Below are 26646 nucleotides of genomic sequence, written 5' to 3'. Positions count from 1 at the left end.
GCAGCCAGATGGTGGCTTGCAGAACTGTCCTATTACAATTAACAGCGCATGGAGAATGGAAGAAAGTTATCACACAGAGACAGCAGAGAATGAGCCTTGAAATCACAGTGGCTGCTAAAGGATCGCTCACTGATCAGATCGACCTCCAGAGTCTTTATGGATATTTTCATTTACTTAATAACATTTGCAGAAATACTTTTTTTCTGGTACTTTTCAGGTAAATCCACTGATTCTCCCACTAAGTTGAACTTTTTCCACTCACCATCAACTTTAGGTACACCTGTTCAACTGCCAGCTAATGCAAATATCTCATCAGCTAATCACATGGTTCATTTAGGTAGGTATGCAGACATGGCCACGATAACTCATTGGCGTAACTTTGTGCTGAACATCGGGGGGGGGGGTGTCAAGATCTCTGTCTAAATAAATAAATAAATCTGGGTAAATTCCCAGATTAGTAAACATGCAACTATTTTGCTGGTAATACTTGAAACGAGCAAAGAAAATCAACAGCCTCTTTATTTAAGATAATTCATAATTTTATTGGGGGGTTATATTGGTTGGGTCTGATTATTGGGGGGGGGCATAACCCCCCTGGAAGTTACGCCCCTGCGATAACTGCTGGAGTTCAAAGCGAGGATCAGAATGGGAAAGCAAGACAGAAGAGAAGAGCATCTTTGAACATAAACACACTGAACCCTGTAGCAAATGAGCTACAGCAGCAGAAGCCACTCAGCTAAAGGTTTGGAACGAAGGGTACAGTTCATGCAGGCTCACCAAATTTGGACATGAGAAGACTGAAAAACATTGCTTGGTCTCAAAAGTCTTGATTTCTGCTGAGACATTTAGATAATTGGGTCAGCATGTGCCGTAAAGAACATGAAAGCATGGGTCCCACGCTGTATCAATGGTTCAGGCTGTGGGCGTAATGGCCTGAGGGATATTTTCTTGTTACACCGTGATCCTTAGCCTACCTGAGTATTGTTCCTGACTGCGTCCATCCCTTTATGACCGCAGTGTACCCATCTGCTGATACCTATTTCCCAGCATCACTAGATGGGTACACCATAATGATTTGTCACAAAACTCAAAGCATCTCAAATTGGTTTCTTGAACATGACAATGAGTTGCCTGTACTCGAATGACCTCCACTGTCACCAACTCTCAATTCAGTACAGTGCTTTTGTTATGTGAACAGGAGATTCACATCGTGAATGCGCAGCCGACAAATATGCAGCAACTGTGTGATGCTATCATGTTAACCTGATGTTTGCAGCACCTTTTTGAATGTCAGAAAGCAACAGGTCATCCAACTCAGTACTAGGAAGTTGTACCTAAAAATGTGGCCAGTGGGTGCAGTACAGGCACCTACACCCTGAGGTGGCAGCTCAGTAGCTAAATTGTTCGTGGGTTTATTCTTCTTGTTTTTCCCCATTTTATGACTGGACCCACCCACTGTGTTCCTGTCCAGCACATAGTTACAGCCTTATTAGAGATGTATTCTCCATAAACTTATCTAATGATTACTATCAGTAATAATATATCTCTACATCTCTAGTTCCAATAAAAACAGCTGCATGCCATTTGTCTATAAATGAAGACAAACTGAAAACAGATTGTTTTCATAGTGAAGGTTTGTTTCTTCTTCCAGTGCCCGTTCATCGTGTCTATTTACAGAAAAGTTCAGCTACAAATGCTTCTGTCTTAAGCAGAGTTGGCAGTGCGGCTGCTTGCGTAACCTCTCAGTTTAGATTTTTGTATTCCTCGGTCGAAAAATGCTCGGATGATATGGAGCATGCAGAAACAGTCGGAGCTAGTTGTATCATCTTCTTGTCACTTAACAATAGCTGTTGTTAGCCCAGTGCCGGAGGAAAGGTTGCTTGAATGATAGATGGTTAGGCAGGAAGGGGAGGGGCTGAAATTCCTGAGGCTGAAGCATTTGCAGTCAAACAGTGATTTGTCTCTTTAAATGTAACTCCTGCCTACTTTTGAAACTCCGGGCAGAAATTGAGAAGGGATCCTCTGAATCTGTGCGATACTGTAATTCTCTCAGATCCTATTTCACCCTTGTGACAAAAAGGGAATGCAGAAGAGACGAGCGGGCAGGAGGACAGGAGATGCAAAACCACTTTTTGCTGTTTCTCCCATGTGCCCTTTTTTTTTCCTGATACTCAGCTCATGTCCAATTCCCACAAGTGTAATCCTCTTTGCTGCATAATGTTCCTCTTTACTTTCCAGGAATGTAGCGTGGTCAGAGGTGTCCTAATCCATTGGTTGGTTCCTTTTTAAAAAATTCTCTCTCTCTCTCCCTCTCCCTCTGTTCTCCTCACTCACTTTACTACTTCATGTCAATCAAACCCTCCACTCCCTTTCCTCCCACTCCCCTCCTCCTCTCTAACCCATTTTCTTTTGTCTAAAGAAGAGGCGCTGGACTATTTAACCCCACCAGTGTGGGCCAGTCACCTTCCTATCTTTCTTCCCGTGGACCATCAGCCGGCGAGAGTTGTGATGGAGGGTGAGATTCGATCGACCTCCCCTCGGCAGCTTCTCTTCTTCCCCCTTGGCAACATGCATGGTGCTGCACAATGCGACCTAAGGAGGACTAAATGTCACTCCCAGTTATTTTCTTCCTGCTTTCGTTCTGTCCCTGGCAGAGGAGGCACCACCCAAGAGCAGCTTTTCAGCAGAAGAAAAACAGCACGAGTGCCAAGCATGTTGCAGTTTTTACCACTCTCCCCTCCCTTTCTTTATCCCTTCTACCCTGAATACAGTTTCTCTGTGCAGAAGAGCCATCATGAGTTTCTCTTCCCTGCTTCTTCTTCTTCTTTCTCATTTGCACCATGACTGCCTGGAACAAATAGCTCTTCCTTGCTTTTCAAACCATCATCGACATGGACACAGCACTCGTGGCTTCTCCATCGCTGCTAGAACAAGGCCTTGAATTCCAACCAGTGTTATCTCCTTTAAAGATGAGCATATGCCCAAGAAAAAGGCCCCTGCTAATCCCTGTCAGTGATAGAGGTGTGTCGGGAATGTAGCACACCTCAGTGGAGCTGACCCAATAAATCACTCCATTTTGCATCACTTCAAATGTGTCTTAGCAGTTCATTTACCATACAGTGAACACCCCAGAGGGGCTCTCCACCTCTGCTATCTCACAGGTTTCTGCAGTCCTGGGGCCATGTCGAAGTATGAATTGGTGGTCATATCTGTGTGTTATCTCTCTGTTTCTCTCTCTCTCTCTGTCTGTCCTCTTGGTCTTGCCTGTAGATGAGAGCCTGGCTGTATCTTGCGCGTTGCTTGTGCTGATGCTCTACTGTCTGAGAATGTGAGAATTTCAATAATCCCTCATTTACATTTTTAAGCTGTTTTTCAGTGCAACGGACAAGTGGAGACCTTTTTCCTCTTTCACGCTGACAATGGACAGTGTTGCTATGGTTTTCTGTTATCGCAGTAATGAGTGTGCAAAAGCTGTGTGCTATGAAAAAAAGAAACAGGATTGACAGTGTTAATTGTAAAAATTGGACAACAGTGATGTGCGTGCATGCACGTGTGTGTGCAGGTGTGAGTGTTTTGGACAATATCTTGTGGGTGAAGTAAGCGGAGCTAAGCCTCCTGTCTGACAAAGGACAGAACAAATCATTTTGACGTGGTTCCCTCCATAGAAAAACTAAGAATAATTTATGTCGCAGCGGAAAGACTGTCAGTTTGTACAGGTGTTTGAAAAGTGAGGGGAAAAAAGCAGTGAGCTTTATGCTCATGTGGTGAACAAAAATAGCAGAACAAATTCGGTTTGCAGTGGGCAGCAAGACCTGCTGTGTGCGCTGTGTAATAATAAGAGTCCTCACACTGCACCTGTGTCACTTTGTTATGCACGCAAATGAAAATCTTGTTATCTCAAGAAGACAATCAGTTTATATTTGCAAAGACATTTCATTCATATCAGAAATCCTGAAATTTCAAAATAAAAATTCATTTTAGGGCAGCACGACTATGAGCAAAATTATTATCACTATTATTTTAAATGTCAACGTTTGTTGTTGTGATTATTCACTGATTTGACCCCCGAAATGATCATGTAAGCTTACATCCATGCTCTGCTGCATTCCTGCTAATGTTTAAAATAAAACCAGTCCTTCTTTAGTTACCTAAATTCAGTGCATATCTTAGAGAATAAATATTCATATAATTTTTTTTTCTTTTTTAACTAAGCTAACACAAAATGTAGTCCACAGGACGATGCTTTCACCTTTGCCTTGTGCTGCATTCATGTTAATTAAAACATCTCTGCATACAAATGAGGTGTTTGTATCCAAACGCCTTATTCATCTGACCCGAGTGCATTTCCTAGAAGGAAAGAATATAAACCAACACATCTATTCTTCATCAGGGTCGACTCTTAGAGCAATTATGCACTTGTTCGTCTCATACTGCTCCTAGAATAAACTTGTTGTATTATTTTGCAATAAAACCAAGTGCCCCAGGAAGTCCTTTTTGTTGGTCCTGAGCTTGCATCTGCCCCACTGAAAAGCACTTGTCAGTTAAGCCTTTGGAGCCGTGGAGCACTTTTTTTTTATTCCATTATGGTTACCTACATGACAGATGTGAATAAAATGCATATAGTAAAACTCTATTTCTCTCTTTGCCTATAGTGCAGGTTTTGCCACTTTCATACAGTTGACCAGTTTCCTTAAGCCTTAATGGGTAGTGGACACATATTTTTGGCTAAATGGAATTTGACTGCATTTGTTGGTGACTTCAGTTTGTCTTTTTGAGCTTGATGGACGACCAGATGCGCTGCACAGGCCTGCTTTTTTTATGGACTTCTGAGTCTGTGCTGGATGATTTCCATTAGGTACGACCGCACTGTTTGTCTTTACATTCATTGTAGAGCAGATGTAGATGTGTTTTGAATAAGTTAGTTGTGTTGAGTTGGAGCACAGACCCAATAATACAGGACTAAATCACTAAAATGTATTTCCAAACAACAGCTAATGACCTGCTTTTAATGTGATCCTGTACATTGCAGGGAACAGGATTTTATTGCCAGAGCACAGATTTTCATTATCAATCAGTGATGCTGATTTAATTGTGGGAAACCAGACTCATGATCGAGATTAAAACTGGATTAATCGTGCAGCCCTGCTTAAGTCTAATAACCATTTAGCTTGTCTTACATGTAGAAGAATGTTTTTATAACTGTAAGTAGTCTGCTCCTTGTTATCTCTACTCATTCAAACAGTGAAAGTAATGTTTTAAATGATTTATATATCACCCCAGCATGACAGCTGCTTTCACAAACTGACCCCTATATATCTAAAAGAATTTATGGTCATGGAACATGACTTGAAGTCTGGCAGCACTTCCTAAGGTTAAGCATGCTGTCCAAATTTCTGACACATTTACTGATCACTTAGCCAGTTTGGCTTTAGTAGACCAGAAGCTTTCATTAATAGAAGACAGGAGTCTGTACATATACAAACTGGGCATCTGCTCAATCATTCATCCAAATTAAACTGTGGCATCTTTTAAATGCAGGAGGTATGTGGCTCTCAAAGAATGTGCCCTACATATGTCCATAGAGCTAAACACGGCGCCATTTAAAGTGCAGTAAGCCAAGATGAACGCTCATGTGCCACACGGTGAGATGAAATCTATTTTATGATGCTTCTACTGTGTCACAGACACAGAGAGTGGTATTCATAGTTATTTATATTGCTTGGAGTGTGTGTCATCGTTCAGGTGTGATGGATTTTTGGTACCGTTTCAAGTTGGATTTTTCCTTTTATGGTTCTGACACTCCAAACTTGTCACATTTAAACGAGGTGCAGGTAATATATGAAGAAACATTTGCCCCAAACATAAACCCTGTTTCCATCAAAATCCATAAGTATTTCAGCGATATGCACATGCGAATTTATGCTAACCAAAGCAGAAGCAACCTGTTTGAAAAGCTTATCTAAAGATAGTCTGTCTTCAGGCAATAACCAGTGGTTTTAATATTACATTTCACTAAATGCAATCCCTTTTTCACTTCACACGAACTGTTTACCTGTATACAACCAAAGCCTGTTTGGTCAATAAAACTTAGACTTCAAACAGAATGTAGTCTTCCTTGTAAGCACTGAAGTTCTCCAAGTTATTAAAAGGATGTAAGCAAGAGCTGGGACTATGAAAAGGCTTATCTGGTTACTCTAACCAGACAAGCTGTTCAGTGATGCTCTGAAAGAGTGACACAGTTTCCTTTATGAGACAACTCTTTCCTAAAACTTACTTTAGGTGAAAAACATGATTTAAAGCAAACGCTTTGCACATCTGAGCTGCATGACTGCAGGCTAGTGTAATCCCTCTTTCTAAAAGTGGGAGCGTAGAAAGAATTTCTTGCATAAATTATTGAGCGCACACAGCAAATAACAATTACAGCATCAAAGTCTGAAACCACCAAGAAAGCTACAAGAGGTTTTTCTTGCAGTGAACATTTAACGCAGCATAAAAAGCACTTGTGTTGCTAATAACATTAACAGCCAGGTTAAGACAGAAATAATTTGGCCTTTTCATCCAATAAGTTACTGCAAATATTATGTTTGAGTTCACTGATAAACTGTTGGTGGCAGTTAATCTACAGTCTGCTCCCACTAGCTGTAAACTGAGGAGCTAAACATCAAACCGCTAAAAAAAATAAAAAATGATGAAAACATGATGTAATTATGACATTTCTGTTTGTGTTTCACCTAAAGACGGTTCAGTAATTTCATCTGCCATCATTTTTATCCTCTTTAATGGAGTGAAAGCTTGAGTGCATTACATAATTGTTATGATTGTCACTTTGTATCAGATAATAGTTATTCTTTGTTCAGTGGACTAAATAAAAACAGACCTTCCTTATTTAAGACAGCTGTTAAAAGCCTTTGCTTGTGTTTCATTTGAAAACTTTTACTAATAGACTGTGGATTTACTTGCATAGTCTATAAATTTTACCAATGTAGTGCCTCAAAATGATGATTATTTGACCATCATTGTTGTGTTGGCAATGCACTTTGCAAAATTTCTGACCAAAACGTAGCACCAAGTTTTTAAAATAATGAGGGTGGTAACCACTGAATAGTGCTGCCCCAAGAAGCATAAAGTGCTAGCTAGCTAGCCAGTTATTGGCATCACCATCCTCCTACTACTGGCTGAAAATCCATCCTTTCTGCTGTGTATTCCACCACAAAAGGTGGCAAACATATAGTACTGTTCAGTCAGCTTCTGACTGTAATGAGCACACCATTGGAGAATGTCTGGTGGAATGCATGTGCCCAAACTTTTAAAAGTCACTCTTCTTATGCATTCAAAAAGACAAGTTTTAGTGCAGAAATGTACAATTTGAGACACAACACTTGATTTGATTTTAAATATATACAGTTGTGGAAAAAAAAAGTTTTCATGCAGCCCTATGTAGTCCTGTTAAAGAAGTAAGTGCCCCCCTTACTGCTTCCACAGGAGTTAAGAGAACAAGAAGCAGCCTGGTCTTTGCCGCAAATGTACTAATTATCTGATGACTGGAAAGCAGGATCACTTTGATAAAAGCAGAAGTTTTGGCAATTTGTTGATCTGGAGCATTCAGGTATGTGTTAGCAGTATGCTTTGGAAGATGTCACATTTGCTTTGACACACACACTTCAGACCGCACAAAGGTCATAAAACACTCCAAGAGCCACGACTCAGACTCTACTGAGACCTGTTAAATGCTAACAGTACATAATAGTACGATCTAAAAGGCTGAACAAGTATGGCTTTTTCAAGGCATCTTGAACAACGTCCTTGTGGAGTGGAGATGTTTGACTGTAATGCACACCAAACATATTGGCAGAAAAACCTCATACCAACTGTCGACCACAATGGTCATGATTTGGACTCGTTTTTACAGCCAAAGGACCTGAGCACCTTGCAGTCCACCATGAACTCATCTGTATAACAAAGTACTTTTGTCTCAAATATGAGGCCATCTTTCTGACAGCTAAAGCTTTTCTCAAATTGGGTTATGCAACAGGACAGTTTTCCCAAGCATAACAGCAAATCTGCAACAGAATGACCGAAGAAGAAAAGCACCAAGGTGTTGCAATGACCCAGTCAAAGCCCAGACGAATGAGCCTGTCAAACCTCAATGAAGTGAAGCACCAAGAGTGGGTCATTCCTCCACTGTGACAAGAGGGTCTGATAAAGCCATAAAGAAAACAATTACTTTAAGTTATTGCAGCTAAAGGTGATCCTACAAGCTACTGAACCATGAGGTGTACTTAGTTTTCACTGGACTGCAGAGAGTTTGGGGAAAACTTTCTTTTCCAGCTGACTGTAGGTGTTACTATATTAATCATATCCAACTAAGTTGTTCTGAAGTTGCAGTGTGTGCAATGACCTGAAACAGACTAATGAAAACAAATTGTCACCTTTAATTTTTTATGCGATGATATGTCAAAATATGCCTTTTAAAGGTAATGTCGTGGCTGTCTCTTTGTTTTCCATCCATTTTAATGAATATAAAGACCTAAATATATTCACTTACCTGAGCCACTGTAAACTTTGCACGTACTTTGCACACTTTGTCTTATCATAACAGGAGGTACACAAGTGTAACCAGTGTTTTAATGGTTTTGGCAATGCTCTGTTACATTTTGGAGTGTCAGTAAGTCATCCCAGTGAGGCAGCATGCACCAGAGCCCTGGGATTTAAAATACATGGAAGAAAGGAAGACATCATTAATGTCATTAGTTACAGCTCTGTTTGACTCGTCAAAATGTCTGCTCCGAGAAAAGCATAATGACTTGAATTTGCATAAGCATTTGACAGGTGTTGAGCTGAGAGCATATTCTTTTCTCCCAGGGGTGCTCCTTACTCCGAGCCCAGACAGCATCGTTTTCTAATAAGATTTTCATGGGCTACTGTGGGTGAGATTTCTCTACTTTCACGTCCACATAAAAACACCAGAATTAAACGTATCCATCAAAGAAAACCAGATGGAGAACTGGCAAACCTCACAAAGTTGTGGAAAGTCATAGGGTTTAATCATATCCTTCATCGCATCCAGGTGATGCAAAGGTTTAATGCTGTTACTGGCTTAACCATCAAAAGGGTGATTTCTGGGCCTGTCAGAACACAGAAACGCTTCACTTCCTTGAAGATACCCCCACCCCATTTAAACAACGACCACGTTAACACGCAGTCACCTCAGAGGGAGCCTGCATACCTGCACGTAAATGGACAAGCGATGTCTGACATGACTCACCTCTTCCACCTTTGCCCCGTGACTAATTTCACCTCTTTATAGGACCTCTGTCTCTCTGTACCCCGGGTGATTTAAGTTGTCTTTCTCTCTGTCTGCAGACCTGAATGAGTGCGGGCTAAAGCCAAGGCCCTGCAAACACAGGTGCATGAACACGTATGGGAGCTACAAGTGTTACTGCCTGAATGGCTACATGCTGATGCCTGACGGGACCTGTGGAAGTAAGCCTGTTTCTCTTGCACACACACACTTTGATTGTTAACACTCTTTGTGTTACAGCCTGAGAGGTGGAAGTTTCCTTTCCCTGTCTGTGTTCTCCTCATGGAGGATTCCTCTTTTCACTGAATGTATCCATCTGTTTCTACAGGACACGGTGTTGATATCATTAAGAAATGTATTTCCCACTCGTACCCCTGACAGCAGCCTCACAATCCTTTGATAGACTGTTTTGATTAAAACACCGTGTTGATCTGCTTCATTATAGTAGCTCTGCAGACTAAAGAACCCCTGTGAAAAACCCTTTGAGGGCTGAAATGAAAAATATGAAAGAAACACAATCTACAGACCCTTGAGTGAATGTGCACATTTTCTTTTAGGGTTTTTTTTTATTGTTTGCCCCGAGGTAGTCCACAGAATGTGAGCTGATGCCTGAACATGTCTCCCTGTAAATTCTGTTTCCCACCTGATAACTATTTTCCCTGCACGTTTCCACTTGAGGACTGTATGACTCCCGATACCTCTTTTTAATTAGTTCTTTTGTACGAGGGGAAAATTCACTCCCCACCTTTTAAAGTCTAAATCGCGTAACACTTGAGGCAATCTGAAATTATCCTAGATGTTGTTGTCTAATGATAGCATGATGCCGTTAAACACCTTGCTGCTCCTCCTTTCTCCCCTTTGATCAATAGATCACTGTAGCATTTAATCAGCCCGGCCTGCCTCAGTCATCAGACTCTACTCCAGGGTGCCGGCAGCAGCTGAAGTAGCAGTGGCAGCAAAAGCCTCACTTTTAATTTCCTTTTTAGAGCCCACTGTTATCAAGACAGGCCGAAGAAAATCTCTTTCATTACGTTATTATTTTTGGAAGTTCTTGATCTGCCCGGCACGTCTCAACAACACTCACGCCTCACGCTGTTGCTTTGATATCGAGGGGGGGAGATGGATTATCAATCTTTGGGTGTAACAAAGGATAAAAGTGGGCAGGGGGAAGATTGCTGGAGCTAAGGTGTGAGCACATGGCAACTGCACAGCAGAGAAGTCTAATAATGGCAGAGTGAGTGCTGTGCCGCTGGCAGCACCCCAGGGTCAAGCTAATATCAGAAAAGGCAGGCGAGTGGCCTGGCTGTTATAAATTGGCTGGAGGAAAAAGAAGCGCGCGCGCGTGTGTGTGTTGGTGTGAGGAAAAAAAAGTGTAGGTGAGAATGGCATAAACTCTTCTCCCTTTGTACTCCCCAGTGGCACCAGTGTGTGTTAATGTGTGCCGTGTTTCTCTTTTACCCATCAGACGCTCGCACTTGTGGTATGGCCAACTGCCAGTATGGCTGCGAGGTGCTGAAAGGAGAGGTCCGATGTCAGTGTCCGTCGCCGGGGCTACAGCTGGCTCCGGATGGGAGAACCTGTGTGGGTACGTCCCAGTCTTAAAATATCTCCACATGCCTGAAAGCTGAGCTACTCTTATCTGTGAGCGACTTGCAGCGTGTAAATCCTCATAAATATAACTTTTTTTTTGTTTGTGTGTGAGTATGTGTTTGTGTGTTTTTCTCAGCCTTTAAATTTGCTAATCAAAGGCAACTATTTTGGCAAAGGAAGAAAAGAAACTGGCAACACAATTTGCAGTTTAGCCACTCGAACGCAAATCCTCAAAGCAAACAACTCATCAAAGTTGAATTCATCCAAATTGTTTCACAGCGCATCACTTTGATTTCATCGTCGGTCCTTCTCGACCAAGTTGTTTGCTTCCTGTTGCTTTTACAGCAGGAATGCGATCGAGGGAATCCCACATGTCTGCCTTTACTGCCAATTTTATGTGACACTGCTCCTCAGAGGGGTACCTTAACAGATGAGGTGGGCAGTTGAGGCAGTTAACCTGTGTCAGGTTTAAACACAGGGTGTTCACTAGAGGCTCTTCCCCTTTATGCTGCCTTATAGGGCCACTTAACTGCTGGGCAGCTAAAGGGGTGGTTTTCTAAAATAGCACCGACATGAATCATGAAGAATTATGAAGGGGACAGAACCCTTTGCCTACCACAGGTGTTACTACAGTAAACTCTGGACGTGGAGAGTTTTATGGAAGCTGTATAATCATCCTCGTGGACGTGATTCTATGTAGGAACCAGAGACTGAAGTGAAGCATCTGGCAGCTAATGAGGTTAATTAGTAGCATGACTGGATATAAAAAGAGAGGATGAGTCTGTCAGATGTAAAAATGGAGAAGGGTGTGAAAGTCTGAATTTGTAAGTGGTTCAATAAGTTAAGAAGACCCTTTCTTAATGTAAAATTAAAAAATCTGATGTAAGAGAAAAGGTCAAAAATGAACGAAAGGTGCGTGAGCTTCAGGCCCTCAGGCACCACTGCATTAAAAACAGACACTTTTATGCATGGACTCAGGAACAATTCTGAAAAGCATTGTCAGTAAACACAGTTTATCGCTGCCGCCCCAAAATGCAAGTGAAAACTGTAGCATGAAATAAACAACCCTCTGGGCCTGAGCTCATTCAGTGTGGACTGAGGTAAAGAGTAAAAAGTACCCTATGGATGATGAAACGCTGTCGGTCAAATCTGTGTTTTTTAAGCACATAACATTCAAAATGAGCGCATATTCTTAAAAAGTCCATTTGATATGTTGTACTTGTACTATATTCAATAAAATATAGCACTGGGATGACTAGAAAATCTTGCATTTCCTTTGTACTACTTCACACAGTGTTGCAACTTTTGTGGAAATGGGATCGTAGCGCACTGCTGCTCATATCTGTAGCTTTGCTCTCATACATGTTTCAAAGTGCACGAACGCTGCGATCGGACCATCGTAGTGTGTCGGATGTTTTAGTTGAACTAATTCTCTGTAACCTTAACAGGAATGAGTACAAGTTTGTATGAATGAGTCATTATAAACCATATATATTCATCCCATCGGCCATTCTGGGTTTTTTTAATCATTGGAAGCGACTGAAATGCATGAATTGGTACAAAATGTAAACATAATAGCTCCAGCAGGACTACTGTAGCTGTTTTAGGAAACTCCACATGCTTCAGTGTTTGTTTACTAAAAGTGAATTAGGCCGGGAATCCTTGAAGAAGGATGTCTCACGATTCACTGGATGAAGGTATCGACTTGTTTTTGCTCAGTGACAGAATTTGACTGAAACACCATCTGATTAAAGTCGGCTTCTCACAGAAGCTGTCACTTTCAGCACATTTTAAAACATAAACATTGCTGATATAGAATCTGTGAATGTGAAAATGGGGTAAGCATGATTTGCTTTTTACTCTGTATAAAGGTGCAGTTACTTTACTTTGTGATTTCAAATATAATAATCCACGTCTGCCCTTGCTGTGACGGCAGTGATGCATCCACAACTGTTGGCCATTAAGCAGCTCCACTCAAGCAGTTTGGGATTAAGATCCTCGCTGATGAGACCCTCAGCAGTAGTTGTTAATGGGATGGGAAGAGCTCTGCCCACTAACCGCTCTCGCTTGTTTTCCCAGCTGGTCCAGGTGACTTTAGTGTTGTTAAGGTTATTTTAAACAACAGTTTCTGAGCACCTCAGCTGCATTATGCTGCAAATAAATTAAAGATTTTAAGGTGAAGCTTTCAGGCTCCCAGCGTCTAAATATTAATGACCACATGCCTGTAAAGGTGATCAACAGAGACACTTGGAAAAAGTCTTTAAATAATGAAACAAGCTAGTGTGTGTTGTTTTCTGCTCGCTGAGCAGAATGTAAAAGGAGCTTTGTTCATAAATGAATACTAAGCAGGGATGAAGAACATGTGTTCCGGCATGAATAGTAATGTTTAGTTTAGATTCAATTATGCTTTCTAATCTCAAATTTTTTTTTAAATCACGTCGTTTTATTTTGAGTGCACTTCTTATTTAATGCATTATAGACATTTATCTGAGCATTTTCCTCAATTTCTCAATCTTCTTTCTTTTGCAGATGTGGATGAGTGTGCAGCAGGGATAGCAGTGTGTCCCAGGTTCAGGAAATGTATCAACACCTTTGGTAGCTACATCTGCAAATGCCACGAAGGCTTCGACCTGCAATACATCAACGGAAAATACCAGTGCATAGGTACTGTGGCAGCGCCTCTGTTGTGAGGCTTCGACTGGCAATACTCACACAAAGGTCAAAGATGCGCTGAGGTGGCTTGAATTTAAGCCGAGGTACTTTTAGTGATGCGAGTTTTGTTTTTGAACTGCTTATGAAGGAGCCCGATGAAAAGAAAAGAAACACGCATGCAGAGATGAGTAGCAGAAATCCATGTTTGATACTACAATGTGACAAACTTCTGCTTTGCTTTAGTATTTTAATTTAATGCTCTGATGCGGTTTTCAACCAATCTCTCATTTAACAGGCCCGTTGTGATTTTCTATTTGTAGGTTAATTGGTTGTAAAACAATTAGTTTAAAAAACACGATTCAGTGTAACAACTACATCAGTAGATACTTTGCAAAGGGAAAACAATGCAGTAACAAAAAACAGGAAAATTGCATTTTAAAATGTAACTTGTACAAGCAATTAACCATATCTCACATGGTTATGGAGGAGTCTTACCTTTGCAACTCTGGATCGTATTTCCGTTGCATCTTTCAGCTTTAGCTGTCAGACAGATGGCCTCACATTTAACTTTAGAATATTTTGATACACAGAGAAGCTCATGGCCGACTCAATGACTGCAAGGTGCATGGATGCAGTAAGTCCATACTTTCTTTTTCACATGACTGTATTTTTCAACTAAAAGAAAAACAGAGATTAAAAAAACTTAGTAATATGGCAATTTAATAAACTTTTAACTTTCAAAAGGTGGATTTTTAATTGTTAGTATCATGCTCATGAATTCTAACCACCAAAAATGTGAAAAACAAATACAGATTAGCTTCTATTGCAATTCATATCCTATTTTATCTGCTTTTGAATAAAATTATCAAGTTGATTAGATTAAAGAACGGCCAAGAGCAACTTGGCAGGTGCTCTTTAAATGTATCACAGACACATCTCTGTATCTTGGGGAGGACTTTTACAACAACCTTCGTGGTGATTTTTCCTCCGGTATTCATAAAAGGTCGACTATTATCCACTTAAACTCTTTCACTAACAGTACGACATAAATTTTGAAGCTTCCTTTAAGTGGATGTGAAGCAATTAGCGTTTGATATTCTGCTTTTACGTTTTAAGCTTTCTGCACTTGCACCCAGGAGCTGAATGTTGTTATGCTTCCATTATCTTTCAGATGTGGATGAGTGCTCTTTAGGTCAAAGCCACTGCAGCAGCTTTGCCACCTGCTACAACACGCCGGGCTCATACAAGTGCAAATGCAAAGACGGCTACAGGGGGATGGGCCACGACTGTAAACGTAAGTCCCGAGAGAAAACCGCAGAACTAATATTCAGTTTATCAACAAGGAACAGGGCTTCAGGTTTTTTTTCTTTTTTCTTTGCCTGTGTCTTTAAAAATGTGCTGGGGGGGGGAGCAGGGAGAGAGGGAGAAATAGGCTTGCAAGCACAAAGCTTGGACTGAAATTCCTTTCTTTGTAATAGCTGTCAGTCATTACTTGACTCACCCTGCCCCTTTATCGCATGTTCCCAGATTGACTTGGTTTTTTGACATGCGGCTCGGGTAATAAGGACACAAAGAGGAGTCGTCATCATCTGTGATTTGTTGTGATCTGTTAGTTGGTCTCATTCTGCTTACTGACACAGAGTTCATTACAGTGTGCGTCGGCACTTTTTTACAGCAGCTCAGTAGACAAAGAGTCATTTATTCTCCACAGTTATTTAACCAATGGACGGGCGCAACTCATGTGGCATTCCACAGAGCAAAGTTGGAACCTGCTGCATATACTTCACCCCACCGTCCTGCCCAAAGGGTGTGAGCCGCAAGTGCTCAGGGAGTCACGTTGCAATATCCTATTCATGTATCACATATCAAAGTCGCCTGCAACCTGAAAAGGCAATAACAGAGTTCAAACCTTTTGCCTTTGTCCACTCTCATTCTTCACTCATGAAATCCTTAGGAAACTGCCACTATCACCCCTGCCAAAAAGAAAAAAAAAAGAAAGCCAACCCCCCAATCTGTGTCTCTGCTCCTGGACAATGTGTGCAGCCACAAACGAAAAGGCGGTGTAGCTTTGATGACATGAGCGAGGGTGATCTTCGGGGCACAGCAGCCTGACTTAGTGCAGAAATCATTCCATACACTTCAAGCAGCTCTAGACTTGTGCTGCGAAGCCTCTGGCTATGAGCATACGAAGAATTACTAATCAAGATGACCGCACGGACAGATAAAAAAGACATGATAAGAAAGCAAGATCGATTTTCAAAGAGCAGGAGTTCACTGAACGTGGGCTGTCTTAATGGTTCAGCTTGTGAAGTCCTGTAACTGTGAGTGAATGTGAACTTATGAGCTTCGTTTGCAGCTGTGAGCTTTTGCTTTCAGTGTGATTGGAGACACCCAATTTGTTTTAGAGTGCTAACATTTAGGTAATGGTTATCAGAAGTCTCAGTAGATGAAGTAAAGCCCTCTTCTTCAAAAAAGTGAGGCTAATAATTGCAGTTAGTCTGCAAATGTATGCCTCATTAACTCTTAAGTGCTCATATTTCAGTGCTCCATCTGCATTTTCTCATTATTTCAGCCATCCCTAAAGTGGTTATTGACCCCCCGAGACCAGGCAAAGTGCCTCCAAATCATCACAACCACATCCCAGACTTGGATCAGCAGAGGACCACCACCACTCGCCCACCAGTCACTCCAAAGAGCATCTTCCCTAAATTGCCGCCAACCGCTACAACTACAACCAAGGCACCCCGCCCGAGGGTGACCCCATCGCAACACAAGCCGTTGGTCCCCACCCGAAAGCCCTTCATACCCACCCGAAAGCCCTTCATACCCACCCGAAAGCCACCGGTACCCACTCGCAAACCCTACATTCCAAGGCCAGCAGTTCCCACCAGACCACCCTTGCCACTGCCACCGGTCACACCAGTGGACAATACCATCCAGAAGGAGGTCACCAAGCAGAGAGGGGATGTTCACAGTAAGAGGCTTCTTGCTTTACTACGGTGTTGTTTTGTTTCAACAGGTGATTTAAAGCCATTGTGATAGCTTCCTCCCCTTTTCAGATACATACTTATAACTCAAAGTTTTTGAGTCATAAGTATAGATATTGTTTTTTCTTAAGTAAATACACATGAAATATTAAAAAAGCAACAGTTTGATGTGCTTCCTCCAGATGTTTACCGGAGGAAGCCGTAAGCACAAAATTTACATTTTTACCTCGTACAGTTGTTAGCAGGCAGCTGTTTGTTTACACATCTGGCACACAAAGAGCAACATCAGTATTAACTTTAAGTGTGTTTTTCTTTTTATCTGGCAAACAAGTTCAGTGCTCCCAAAATGAAGAAGACATCTGCTTATTAAAATGTCCCCTTTTACACTTCACTATCCAAACATAGTCATAAAACGATTGATGTTGTGTTGTGTGAGGGACACTTTCATCAGGAAATCATGTGACATAAGACATATTTAGATCCAACTGTAGAGTCTTATAAGGTGTTTCTTTGTCTGTTCCACATGCGTCCACTAATCTGTTTTGATGTATATAAGAAAAAAAATCTGGCTCCTGAGCTGCTAAATGCTCTGCAATGTTCAGCAGCGAGCTGCTATTTTGAGTGATTGCTGCTTGTTGCAGGGCAGGTAGTGTACAATGAGTGTTTACAGCTTTTTCACTGAGAACAGCTGCTGTGTCTGGAAAACAAGGCTGACTAGAGGCAGTAAAAGTGAACCAGAACAGTAAAGCTGTGGGCTGCAGAACAAAAACAATGAGCTTAAACACTCCATACAGGTGATGCAGTCTTTCACATAGCAGCTATAGAACTACACGTTGTTCTTATAAATGTATTTTTTGGGGGGATGGAACAGCTTTAACTGCTCTGAACATGTAGGAAAGCCTTGTTTGTTACCTTGGGGTTGTGGCTCAGGACGATTCAACGTGTTCTCCTGCAATTGTAAGGTCAGTGGTTTGATGCCCGGGTTCCTCCTGTCTGTATATTAAAGCACCCTTGGTCAAGATAAGCATTAATCAGTATGTGAGTGCATGAATGTGAGACATGGGGCTCAGACACAGAATAAAGCTCTGTGTGAATATATTGTGTATGATTGGGTACTCTTGTAATGAAAAGTGCTTTGAGTGCTCAGTTCAGAACAGCGCTCTATAAGCACCTGTGCATTTACATTTACAGCTTCAGCTTTGTGATTATGAAATGAACCCTGTTTTCTTTTGGTTTCCTTATAGCTGAACTGTTCATTTACACCATGGGTCTTAATAACATCTGCATGAATTATCTTTTAATTTGTATCACATTTGCTACATCTGGTGTGTTTTTAAAAAAAATTTAATTAGTTTTAGTTTTTGCAGTGTATTGTTTAAAAATGTACTGTGCAATTTATTTATTTTTTTCAGGGGGGAAAATTACACTGATGATGTAGATGTCTCAAAAACTCAAAACTCTAAAACAAAAACTCACGTATCAAATGCGACAAAAACTCACGTATCAAATGCGACAAAAACTCACGTATCAAATGTGACAAAAACTCACGTATCAAATGCGACAAAAACTCACGTATCAAATGCGACAAAAACTCACGTATCAAATGTGACAAAAACTCACGTATCAAATGCGACAAAAACTCACGTATCAAATGCGACAAAAACTCACGTATCAAATGCGACAAAAACTCACGTATCAAATGTGACAAAAACTCACGTATCAAATGCGACAAAAACTCACGTATCAAATGCGACAAAAACTCACGTATCAAATGCGATCCACTTGGCATTAAGGGGTTAAGTTGTTGCATTCGCACATCCAGATTTCATATATTACCATAAACAGCAGCTGGCAGCTGGTGTATAAAGTTCATCTTCCAGCTTTGTTAGCTCAGATATGTCAGCAAATTTGAATCTCAAAGTTTCCATTTGCAAAGTCTTCAAAATGGTTCAACTCAAAACTCAGAGGTCACTTTCAAGACCAGTTAAGATACACTGGAGCGGGAGTTTGTTACCCACTGTTTCCCCCCCTTCCCACATTTTGGACAATGTGCCATATTTTGACTAGTTCTGCGGGACATGCACTTTTACGCAGTCTGTATGAAGAAAACACTTCTTATTATAGTCAGAAGAAGAAGGTAAAGTTAAAAGTCCCCAAAAAAGTCACAAACTTTGTAGATTTTCTTGAATATGACAGTAGGTGCTGCAAAAAAAGCGGTTTTGTCTGTTTTTGTTAAAGGTAGTTTGCCATTTCCCACAGGCGGAAGATATGTTGTGTGGTGACGCAGGCTGTGTGGGTCATAATTGGATAAAAATTGCTTAAAGTGTCATCCTATCTATAGATACATCCAAACAGAAGAGCTGCTGAAATAACAGTGAAATAAAAGAGAACACAGGAGTATATAAAGACTATTGCACGAGTCTATAAGAACAAACTGAAGCTTCCTTTTATGATCACTGTATATTTGTCCTGTATTTGCTAAATGACAACCCAGTGACCTGCGCAGTTTAGTGTATTTTAAGTTTAAAATTGGATATGAACATTTCAGAAAACCTCTCAGTGTTGTTGACGTGTCCCACTTTGTCCCACACAAACACAGTGTTTGCTCCACATTCACTTTATTGGGATCTGGTCACCTTAATGTGTTTTCCAGCTAGCCTGTAGTGGCAGCCAGTTTTCAGTTTTAAAGAAATCCCCTGCCTCATCTTCAACAGTCAAACTACATGCCACTTGCTTTTTTTCTTGAGTAAACAGTTTATAATTTCTGGGAAAAGAAGATCGATAAAACGCACTACACACCAGAGGTAAAATATGTAAATTTGATTCTGGCACAAACGCTCCCTTTAAGTCTCCTATATAGGCGAATTCACAGTGATTTCCATTTGAATAGAGCTACACCCACCTTCAAAATGCAGCTATTGTATGGAAATAATGTCCAATTTTTTTTGCAAGAAAATGAAGTATTATGAGCTCAGTGTCACAAAGCTGTACAGTGAGAGAAGGAATGTCTTTCTCTTCTCAAGGTAATTATCTTTTTGGCTTCAAGTGACAAACACAAACTTAGCCAGACCGTTTGTTATTCACATGTCACGCAGTGCTCTCGGCCAAGCATCAAACTCTGACACCAATTACCTTCAAAATGAATCACATTCTCAATCAAACCAAATAACAGAATGAATTATAAATAATGTTAGGTGGTAAGACTGCTTTTTTTTGGCTTTAACAAAGGAGCTAATCAGGCCAATCGTGTGCTGCACTTTTTCAGAACTGTGAATTGTTTCTTAATGAGAAAACTCGCCCACTGTTAAGTCTGAAATATGCAGTTCAGGGCTGAAATCACGATCCTCGTTTTTATGTAACAGATGAAACAGGCGGTTTTCTCTCTCGAGCTACATGATAGGGCTGGTTGGAATTTTGTATTTTGTTGACAGTGCTCAGTAAATCCAACGATAAGACAAAAAAAGCAGCAACGAGTTGATCCCACTAACAAATACTGTCTGTGTATCAAAGACCCGATAAAGCTTATTTCCAAGAAGTGTCTCTCTTTTGGCGTTTTGCTTGCTTGTAGCCACAGCAAATTACAGTGTTTACTGAAAACTCGGCATTAAGCTGTTCTCCCTCAAAAATATGTATGCCGAGAAACTAAGTACAGAATAAGAGGTGAGATACTGTGGTTCCTATTCACCTTGCCAGATGGCATCACATAATTAGAAAAAGGGAAGAGGAGAGAAGATTACCTTAACACCTGTCTGCCCTGCTTGAGGGAGACATCAATCTAATAGTCCGCACTACGGCAGAGCAGCTCTAGAAATCAGAGCTTGCCGAGGATGGCTTGAATCAGATGAGAGAGAGAGGGAAGGAGGGGAGGAGAGACATCACTGAGTGATTATTCAAATAATTAGACGGAAATAGGGATGAAAATGAAGAAGAGCCCCGTGGCGTGAAGAATACTTCAGCTGCTTCTCGAGTGCAGGTGTGCGTTTCAGTCGGAACTAATTCAAAGGTTTTCACAGATTCCTTTGGGTCTTGACCCGTGAAGTGAGCGGAACCCGTTTTTGAAAACCTCGTCTCTATAACCTTTTAATCATTAAGGAAAAATGTGAAAGCTGTGATCACCTCACAGTAAGATAAGGAGCAGAGGCTGAGATGAAGTGATACGCTTATCTGAATTGTGCATTTTTGTTATCGACGTGTGTTAGAAAAATGACAGTGTCTTTGGTTTTTACTACAACGACAGCTTGTCCTGCGTAGCATCTCTGCTGTTTGCTTGGCAAAACACCATGAAGTCGGCTTCCAGCCAAATAATGATGATAATGCTACACAAATGCCTATAAAACAACAAATTGTTATGACTCTGTCTGGATAAGGTTTAAAGACATAGTGCCAGAACTGCCAATTAGTAAGCTTTTGAAATGCTAATAGTCACATTTGTTTAACTACAGAGAGAGGCAGGCTAGCTGTGTCTCGCTGCTTCCCCCTCTTCATGTTAATGTTGTTGCCTGCCACTTCTACCTCCATCGAAGTCAGCAAGAACTCCAATAAACATATTTTGCAGAATATAAACATGCCGTGAATTGTGTCAGGAATTCTTGTAAATTAGGCTTAAATAAGGCTCTTAATCTCTGAATGCAAGCTGCAGAGATGTGAGGCTTTCACTGAGCGACAGTGATGGATGGATGATGAAGTGCGATGTTTAACCTGCCGGTTAAAAGATGCAGCTACACGGTGTCTAGAAAGGAATAAGTACACTGCACTTGTCTCTAAACCTTAAACTCTTTCTTTCTTTACTTTTTGCTCGGCAATTGGGCAGAATGTAGAATATCAACTCTGCAGCTTTTACTACCAAATAACTGGCTTGAAACACACACACACACACACACACAAACACGCACACACACACAAGGTCAAGAGTCAAACATCACAGCATATTTCAAATTATTGTTTACATGTTTTTCTCCCCCCTCTACCCCACATTACAAAGACATCCTTAGTTGTTAGATAGATAGATAGATAGATAGATAGATAGATAGATAGATAGATAGATAGATAGATAGATAGATAGATAGATAGATAGATAGATAGATAGATAGATAGATAGATAGATAGATAAACCGGGACTCTGGGTAGTTGAGTCTAATATGCAGCTTCTGGGTTTTTTGCAGTTTCTCTTAGAACTGCACAATCTGACCTTGGAGTGAATTTGCTTGGACGTCCACTCCCAGGAAGACTGGGAGAGTCTTGAGTTTTATTCACAAATGTTTTCCTTTGTGAGTAATCTTTCTCACTGCAGAATAACAGACTTCAAATTGTTTAGAAATTACCCTTCTGACCATTCTCAGATTAATGGAGAGCAACAGTTGCTTCTCTAAGGTCATTGCTGTGGTCTTTTCTCCTTGCTCACACTTGCTCATGATGAATTAATTAAGCGCATTTGATTAGCAGGACCGAGCTGCTACTTTACCCTCCTAATTCCTCTGGAAGCAGTAAGAGCGTGATATGTTAAACCTTAGAGCTGAAAGACAATGCCCTTTCTTTTTTACATCACTCATAGGTATATACTCTACAACCAAATTCATAGGGATGCTTGTTCCTTAAAAGCACAGACACACAGAGAGACCTGGATTAATTAATTATTCAATAAAATTTTATTTATATAGCGCCAAATCACAACAAAAGTCACCTCAAGGCGCTTCATAGATACAGAGAAAAACCCAACAATCATATGACCCCCTATGAGCAAGCACTTTGGCGACAGTTGGAAGGAAAAACTCCCTTTTAACAGGAAGAAACCTCCAGCAGAACCAGGCTCAGGGAGGGGCGGGGCCATCTGCTGCGACCGGTTGGGGTGAGAGAAGGAAGACAGGATAAAGACATGCTGTGGAAGAGAGACAGAGGTTAATAACAGATATGATTCAATGCAGAGAGGTCTGTTAACACATAGTGAGTGAGAAAGGTGGCTGGAAAGGAAAAACTCAATGCATCATGGGTATCCCCCGGCAGCCTACGTCTATTGCAGCATAACTAAGGGAGGATTCAGGGTCACCTGGTCCAGCCCTAACTATATGCTTTAGCAAAAAGGAAAGTTTTAAGCCTAATCTTGAAAGTAGAGATAGTGTCTGTCTCCCGAATCCAAACTGGAAGCTGGTTCCACAGAAGAGGGGCCTGAAAACTGAAGGCTCTGCCTCCCATTCTACTTTTAAATACTCTAGGAACAACAAGTAGGCCTGCAGAGCGAGAGCGAAGTGCTCTAATCGGGTGATATGGTACTACAAGCTCATTAAGATAAGATGGGGCCTGATTATTTAAGACCTTGTATGTGAGGAGCAGGATTTTGAATTCAATTCTGGATTTAACAGGAAGCCAATGAAGGGAAGCCAAAACAGGAGAAATCTGCTCTCTCTTTCTGGTCCCTGTCAGGACTCTTGCTGCAGCATTTTGGATTAGCTGAAGGCCTTTCAGTGAGTTTTTTGGACATCCTGATAATAATGAATTACAGTAGTCCAGCCTGGAAGTAATAAATGCATGAACTAGTTTTTCAGCGTCGCTCTGAGACAGGATGCCTGGGATTGCTCGAGAGACTGGTGTGTTTATGTGTGTGTGATCTCCACACTCTCAGATTCCTACGACTGACAGACTACATCACAGTCTGCCAGGTGGTCGTGACCCAGCATGTGCAGGAGCCCTTTCAGTGTAGAGTGGGAAGGGGCACACATTAAGGACTCTGGGGGGGGGGCTTGACAGTTCAAGTGCAGGTTACAGTTCATTCATAGCAAACGCACACGAAGCAGCCTGGAGGGCTAAGAATATTTTAATTGATAATTTGTCTCATTAAATTCCACTGACAAGTACAAACCCAGTATATATCAAAATAAGGATGTCTCTGTACTTTATATATTTTTGACATTTTCAACCATTTTCAAAAGGCATTTTAAAATCAGACAGTGATCATTCTAACAGAACAAAAAGGTCAAAACATTGCTCACTAAAAAAAACATGGGTTTTTTTTCTCCGGCGCACACTTGACCTTTAATGACTCGGCTCAGTCTGTGATATTTTGGTCAGGGTGACACCATCGGACAAGGAAAGAGGCTATTTAAGGAGAGGCCGTGTACCTCGTGTACGTTCGTGTACTGAAGCTGCTAGGTGTGCAGCCGTAACATTTGCTCAGATGTTGCATCAGATGAGCCATCTTCCTTTTCCTCTTTATGACTCACATTAGACCTCTAGTGTTGCTACAGGTTTTTCTCAGGTATTCCAGTCTCTGGAGTCTTGCCTGTTATTAATTGTGACTGACATTGGTTATGGAGGTGCTAAGCCATGACATTGATTTTGCCATGTAAAATCTTTGAGTAATGAAACAAAGGGATATAACAGCCACAGGCAGACGTTAGTGAACAAACATAATACCTTTGTTAATCCTTTATCTAAGCCTTTGTCTCTGTTTCTCTGTCTCTTTCCTCTCAGTCCCCCGGAACCCCAGTGGCAACACAGTCCTCGACATCGACTTTGACATTGAGCTCGGCAACACGGCAGACGAAGCCAAGGATGACCCAGGTAAACAAAACACATTTGACAGAGACAATCAGCAAGAGCCCCGCTCATTGAGCTCGAATGATGATGGACGAGCCGCATTTACCGTGACCAAAATGAAACTGACAATCATCTCCCGCAGTGCTGCTGCAGAGGGTGAAGGTATTACAGTGACCAGATGTGTTTTGATAGGGCCTTCACCAGGGGGTGACACATGACATCTGGTCGTTTCGGTTTAAATAATGGCTCGCAGCCCAGAAAGCGGTGCAAGACTTTTCCCACTTTTTGCATTACGCCAGCTTGATTGCTTGACTGCTTGAATGATGAATTGACCATTTTGAAGCACATCACAGCTTCGCCCAAAACCTTCGTAATACTTGAGTTATTAAGGAGGTTCCCACAACAACAAGCTTTTGTGAGGAGATGGCTTCTCCTGTCATGTTTGCTCAATGTGATTTATTGATGTCAATGGTATGCAGCAAAGATTGCCTAATGATTTAGTTGTGTGTTTATTGTGGTTTGGGTGTATCATTTGATACGCCGTGTCACAGGCACAGAGCGTTTTCATTGGCTCAGAAAATGAACTGGCATTTTTTTTTTCTTTCTTCTTGGAAATTCTGTTTCAGGGACAAAATGATGGATGTTATTTTCATCGAACCAATTTGTACCGCAGCGCCTGCATGCTACAGCAGCTGCTTTGCCTGTGTTGCCTTAATGTTATTGTCTGGGCATCATCACTGGGATCTTAGAAATCATCAGTCACTGAATATTACAGCTGTGTTGTAACCACGATGTATTTTAATTACAATGCAAGGCATGCAAACAGTAGTCTTTGTGTTCACTTACAAACACAATGACATCAGCAGTTCCTGCAGCTCATGTAAATATTTATGATATTTTTCTCTTATTTTTATAGATGAATGCACTTCTGCTCGTAATTTGTGCAGCTCCATTTCCAATTCATTTTTCTCCAGTGCATCAGATCTCTTCAGAGAGATTACAACATTACAACAAATGTTTACGCTTTTATTGTATCATCTTGTTCATCAGAAGAAGCTTCGCCAGTCCTCTTGCTCCTGGGGAAGTTAGAGGCAAAAAAAAGCAAGGTTACTGTGAAGCATTACAAAGAGCAGACTGACGCCTCGTGCAAGTGTGTGCATTCTCCACTTCTCTGAAAAGTGTGTGTTTTTTTTCTTCTATTCAGAGTCGGGGTATCTGAGCTGCTCCTTTGATGATGGTCTTTGTGGCTGGATCAGGGACAAAGACGGGGACCTGCACTGGGAGACGACGCCTGATCCATCAGGTAATTGAAGGGCAACTTGATTCTCCTCAGTCACACGTTTGTAATACGGCAAAGTGTTTGTTTTATTGGCAGGAACTAGAAATAACACGAGCCGTGCTGCTTCACACGCGCAAACTCACACTCTGGCAATCTAAGTAGCTTCTACTCAATTACAGGTCAAGGTGAAATCACTCCAGGGAAGTCGTTTGTCTCCTCTGGAGATTAGCGCTTCACTCTGCAAAGCGATGCAAATGAGAAAGTAGATTACGTGACCCATCAGGGATACCTGTGGCTCACATTAAATAGGAATACAACACCGTTACTTTGTGGGTTCAGACGAGGAGAAGACATAGTGAATTATGTTAAGAGGACTCTCTACGGGTAGTGAGAAGGCTTAAAGGTGCAGTGTACTGGAACTGTTTAACTAGGTTTGGTTTCCTTTGGCAAATCGTTTAGTCTTGCAGTTATTAGTGTTTTCAGACATTCCGAATGAGGCCTCATTTCAGCTAAAGTCCGAGCTCCTTCACAAAGGCAATAAAGGTTTTTTCTTTCCCCAGACCTATAAGATCCCTGACCAATCATTTAGAATGAATCATAAGCTAAGTGCTGACTTAGAGAAATTCCTTTTAATGGACAACATTTCAATTTGCAGTAACCTCTCTGTGCTACTAATGTTAATCAGAACACTTAAATAATCGCTTAGCTATACTGTACATATATGTGTGAGTGTGTGTGTGTCTGCCTAGTTTTTTGTAAAATCCCCAGTGTGTTATGAAGCATGTAAATATTTACTGTTCATCCCTTTAAGTACTTTGATCGACAGCCACGGGCAAACACTCATGCCCATTAGAGGATTGGCATAGATTTGGAGAGCGCTCATAATTTATGCAGAAAGCTTCTGTGGGCCTGCAGATACTTAATACACCCCCTGCAGTTAACACCAGCCATACATGCTGTATAAGCAAAATACATCAGCATTAATCAGCTAATACTCAGAGGCTCTATCGCCTTTAAATTTTTAAAACTGTAGCTCAACTATCACTAACTAATGCATAAATTAAAATCTCCAAAATACATCTAGTTGCCAGGGCCACTACATGTATTTTGAGGGAAAGAAACATAAATGGGTCAAGGGTTTGTCTAGTATCTATATACTGTATATGTATTTTGGAGATTTTGATGCACAGAAACATAAGTATCAGTTATGTTTATATACCATGTTTGTTTTAAATGATAAATTAACCACAATTACAGGAAAACAAAAACAAGTACACTACAAAAACATGACAGCATTGCACAGTTGA

The 26646-nt window shown here is 41.1% G+C and overlaps 1 protein-coding gene across 4 annotated transcripts in view; it reads left to right on the top strand.

The window, feature by feature from the left end:
- Positions 1-26646, top strand: part of npnta (nephronectin a) — a 57260-nt gene that overhangs the window by 26133 nt on the left and 4481 nt on the right. For 2 of the 4 annotated variants that reach the window (XM_004549425.6, XM_004549426.6), the window contains 8 exons: positions 2420-2515; positions 9364-9483; positions 10767-10886; positions 13421-13555; positions 14715-14837; positions 16116-16517; positions 23995-24084; positions 25265-25363. In XM_004549425.6, the coding sequence (XP_004549482.2) occupies positions 2420-2515; positions 9364-9483; positions 10767-10886; positions 13421-13555; positions 14715-14837; positions 16116-16517; positions 23995-24084; positions 25265-25363 (1185 nt within the window). The remainder of the gene's footprint in view (positions 1-2419; positions 2516-9363; positions 9484-10766; positions 10887-13420; positions 13556-14714; positions 14838-16115; positions 16518-23994; positions 24085-25264; positions 25364-26646) is intronic. The other 2 variants (XM_004549427.6, XM_004549428.6) reach the window with 1 other exon arrangement.

The sequence above is a fragment of the Maylandia zebra genome, linkage group LG6, assembly GCF_041146795.1.
Source record: "Maylandia zebra isolate NMK-2024a linkage group LG6, Mzebra_GT3a, whole genome shotgun sequence".
Lineage (NCBI taxonomy): Eukaryota > Metazoa > Chordata > Actinopteri > Cichliformes > Cichlidae > Maylandia > Maylandia zebra.
Note: the sequence above shows the minus strand (reverse complement) of the source record. Positions and strands in the feature narration are given on the sequence as shown.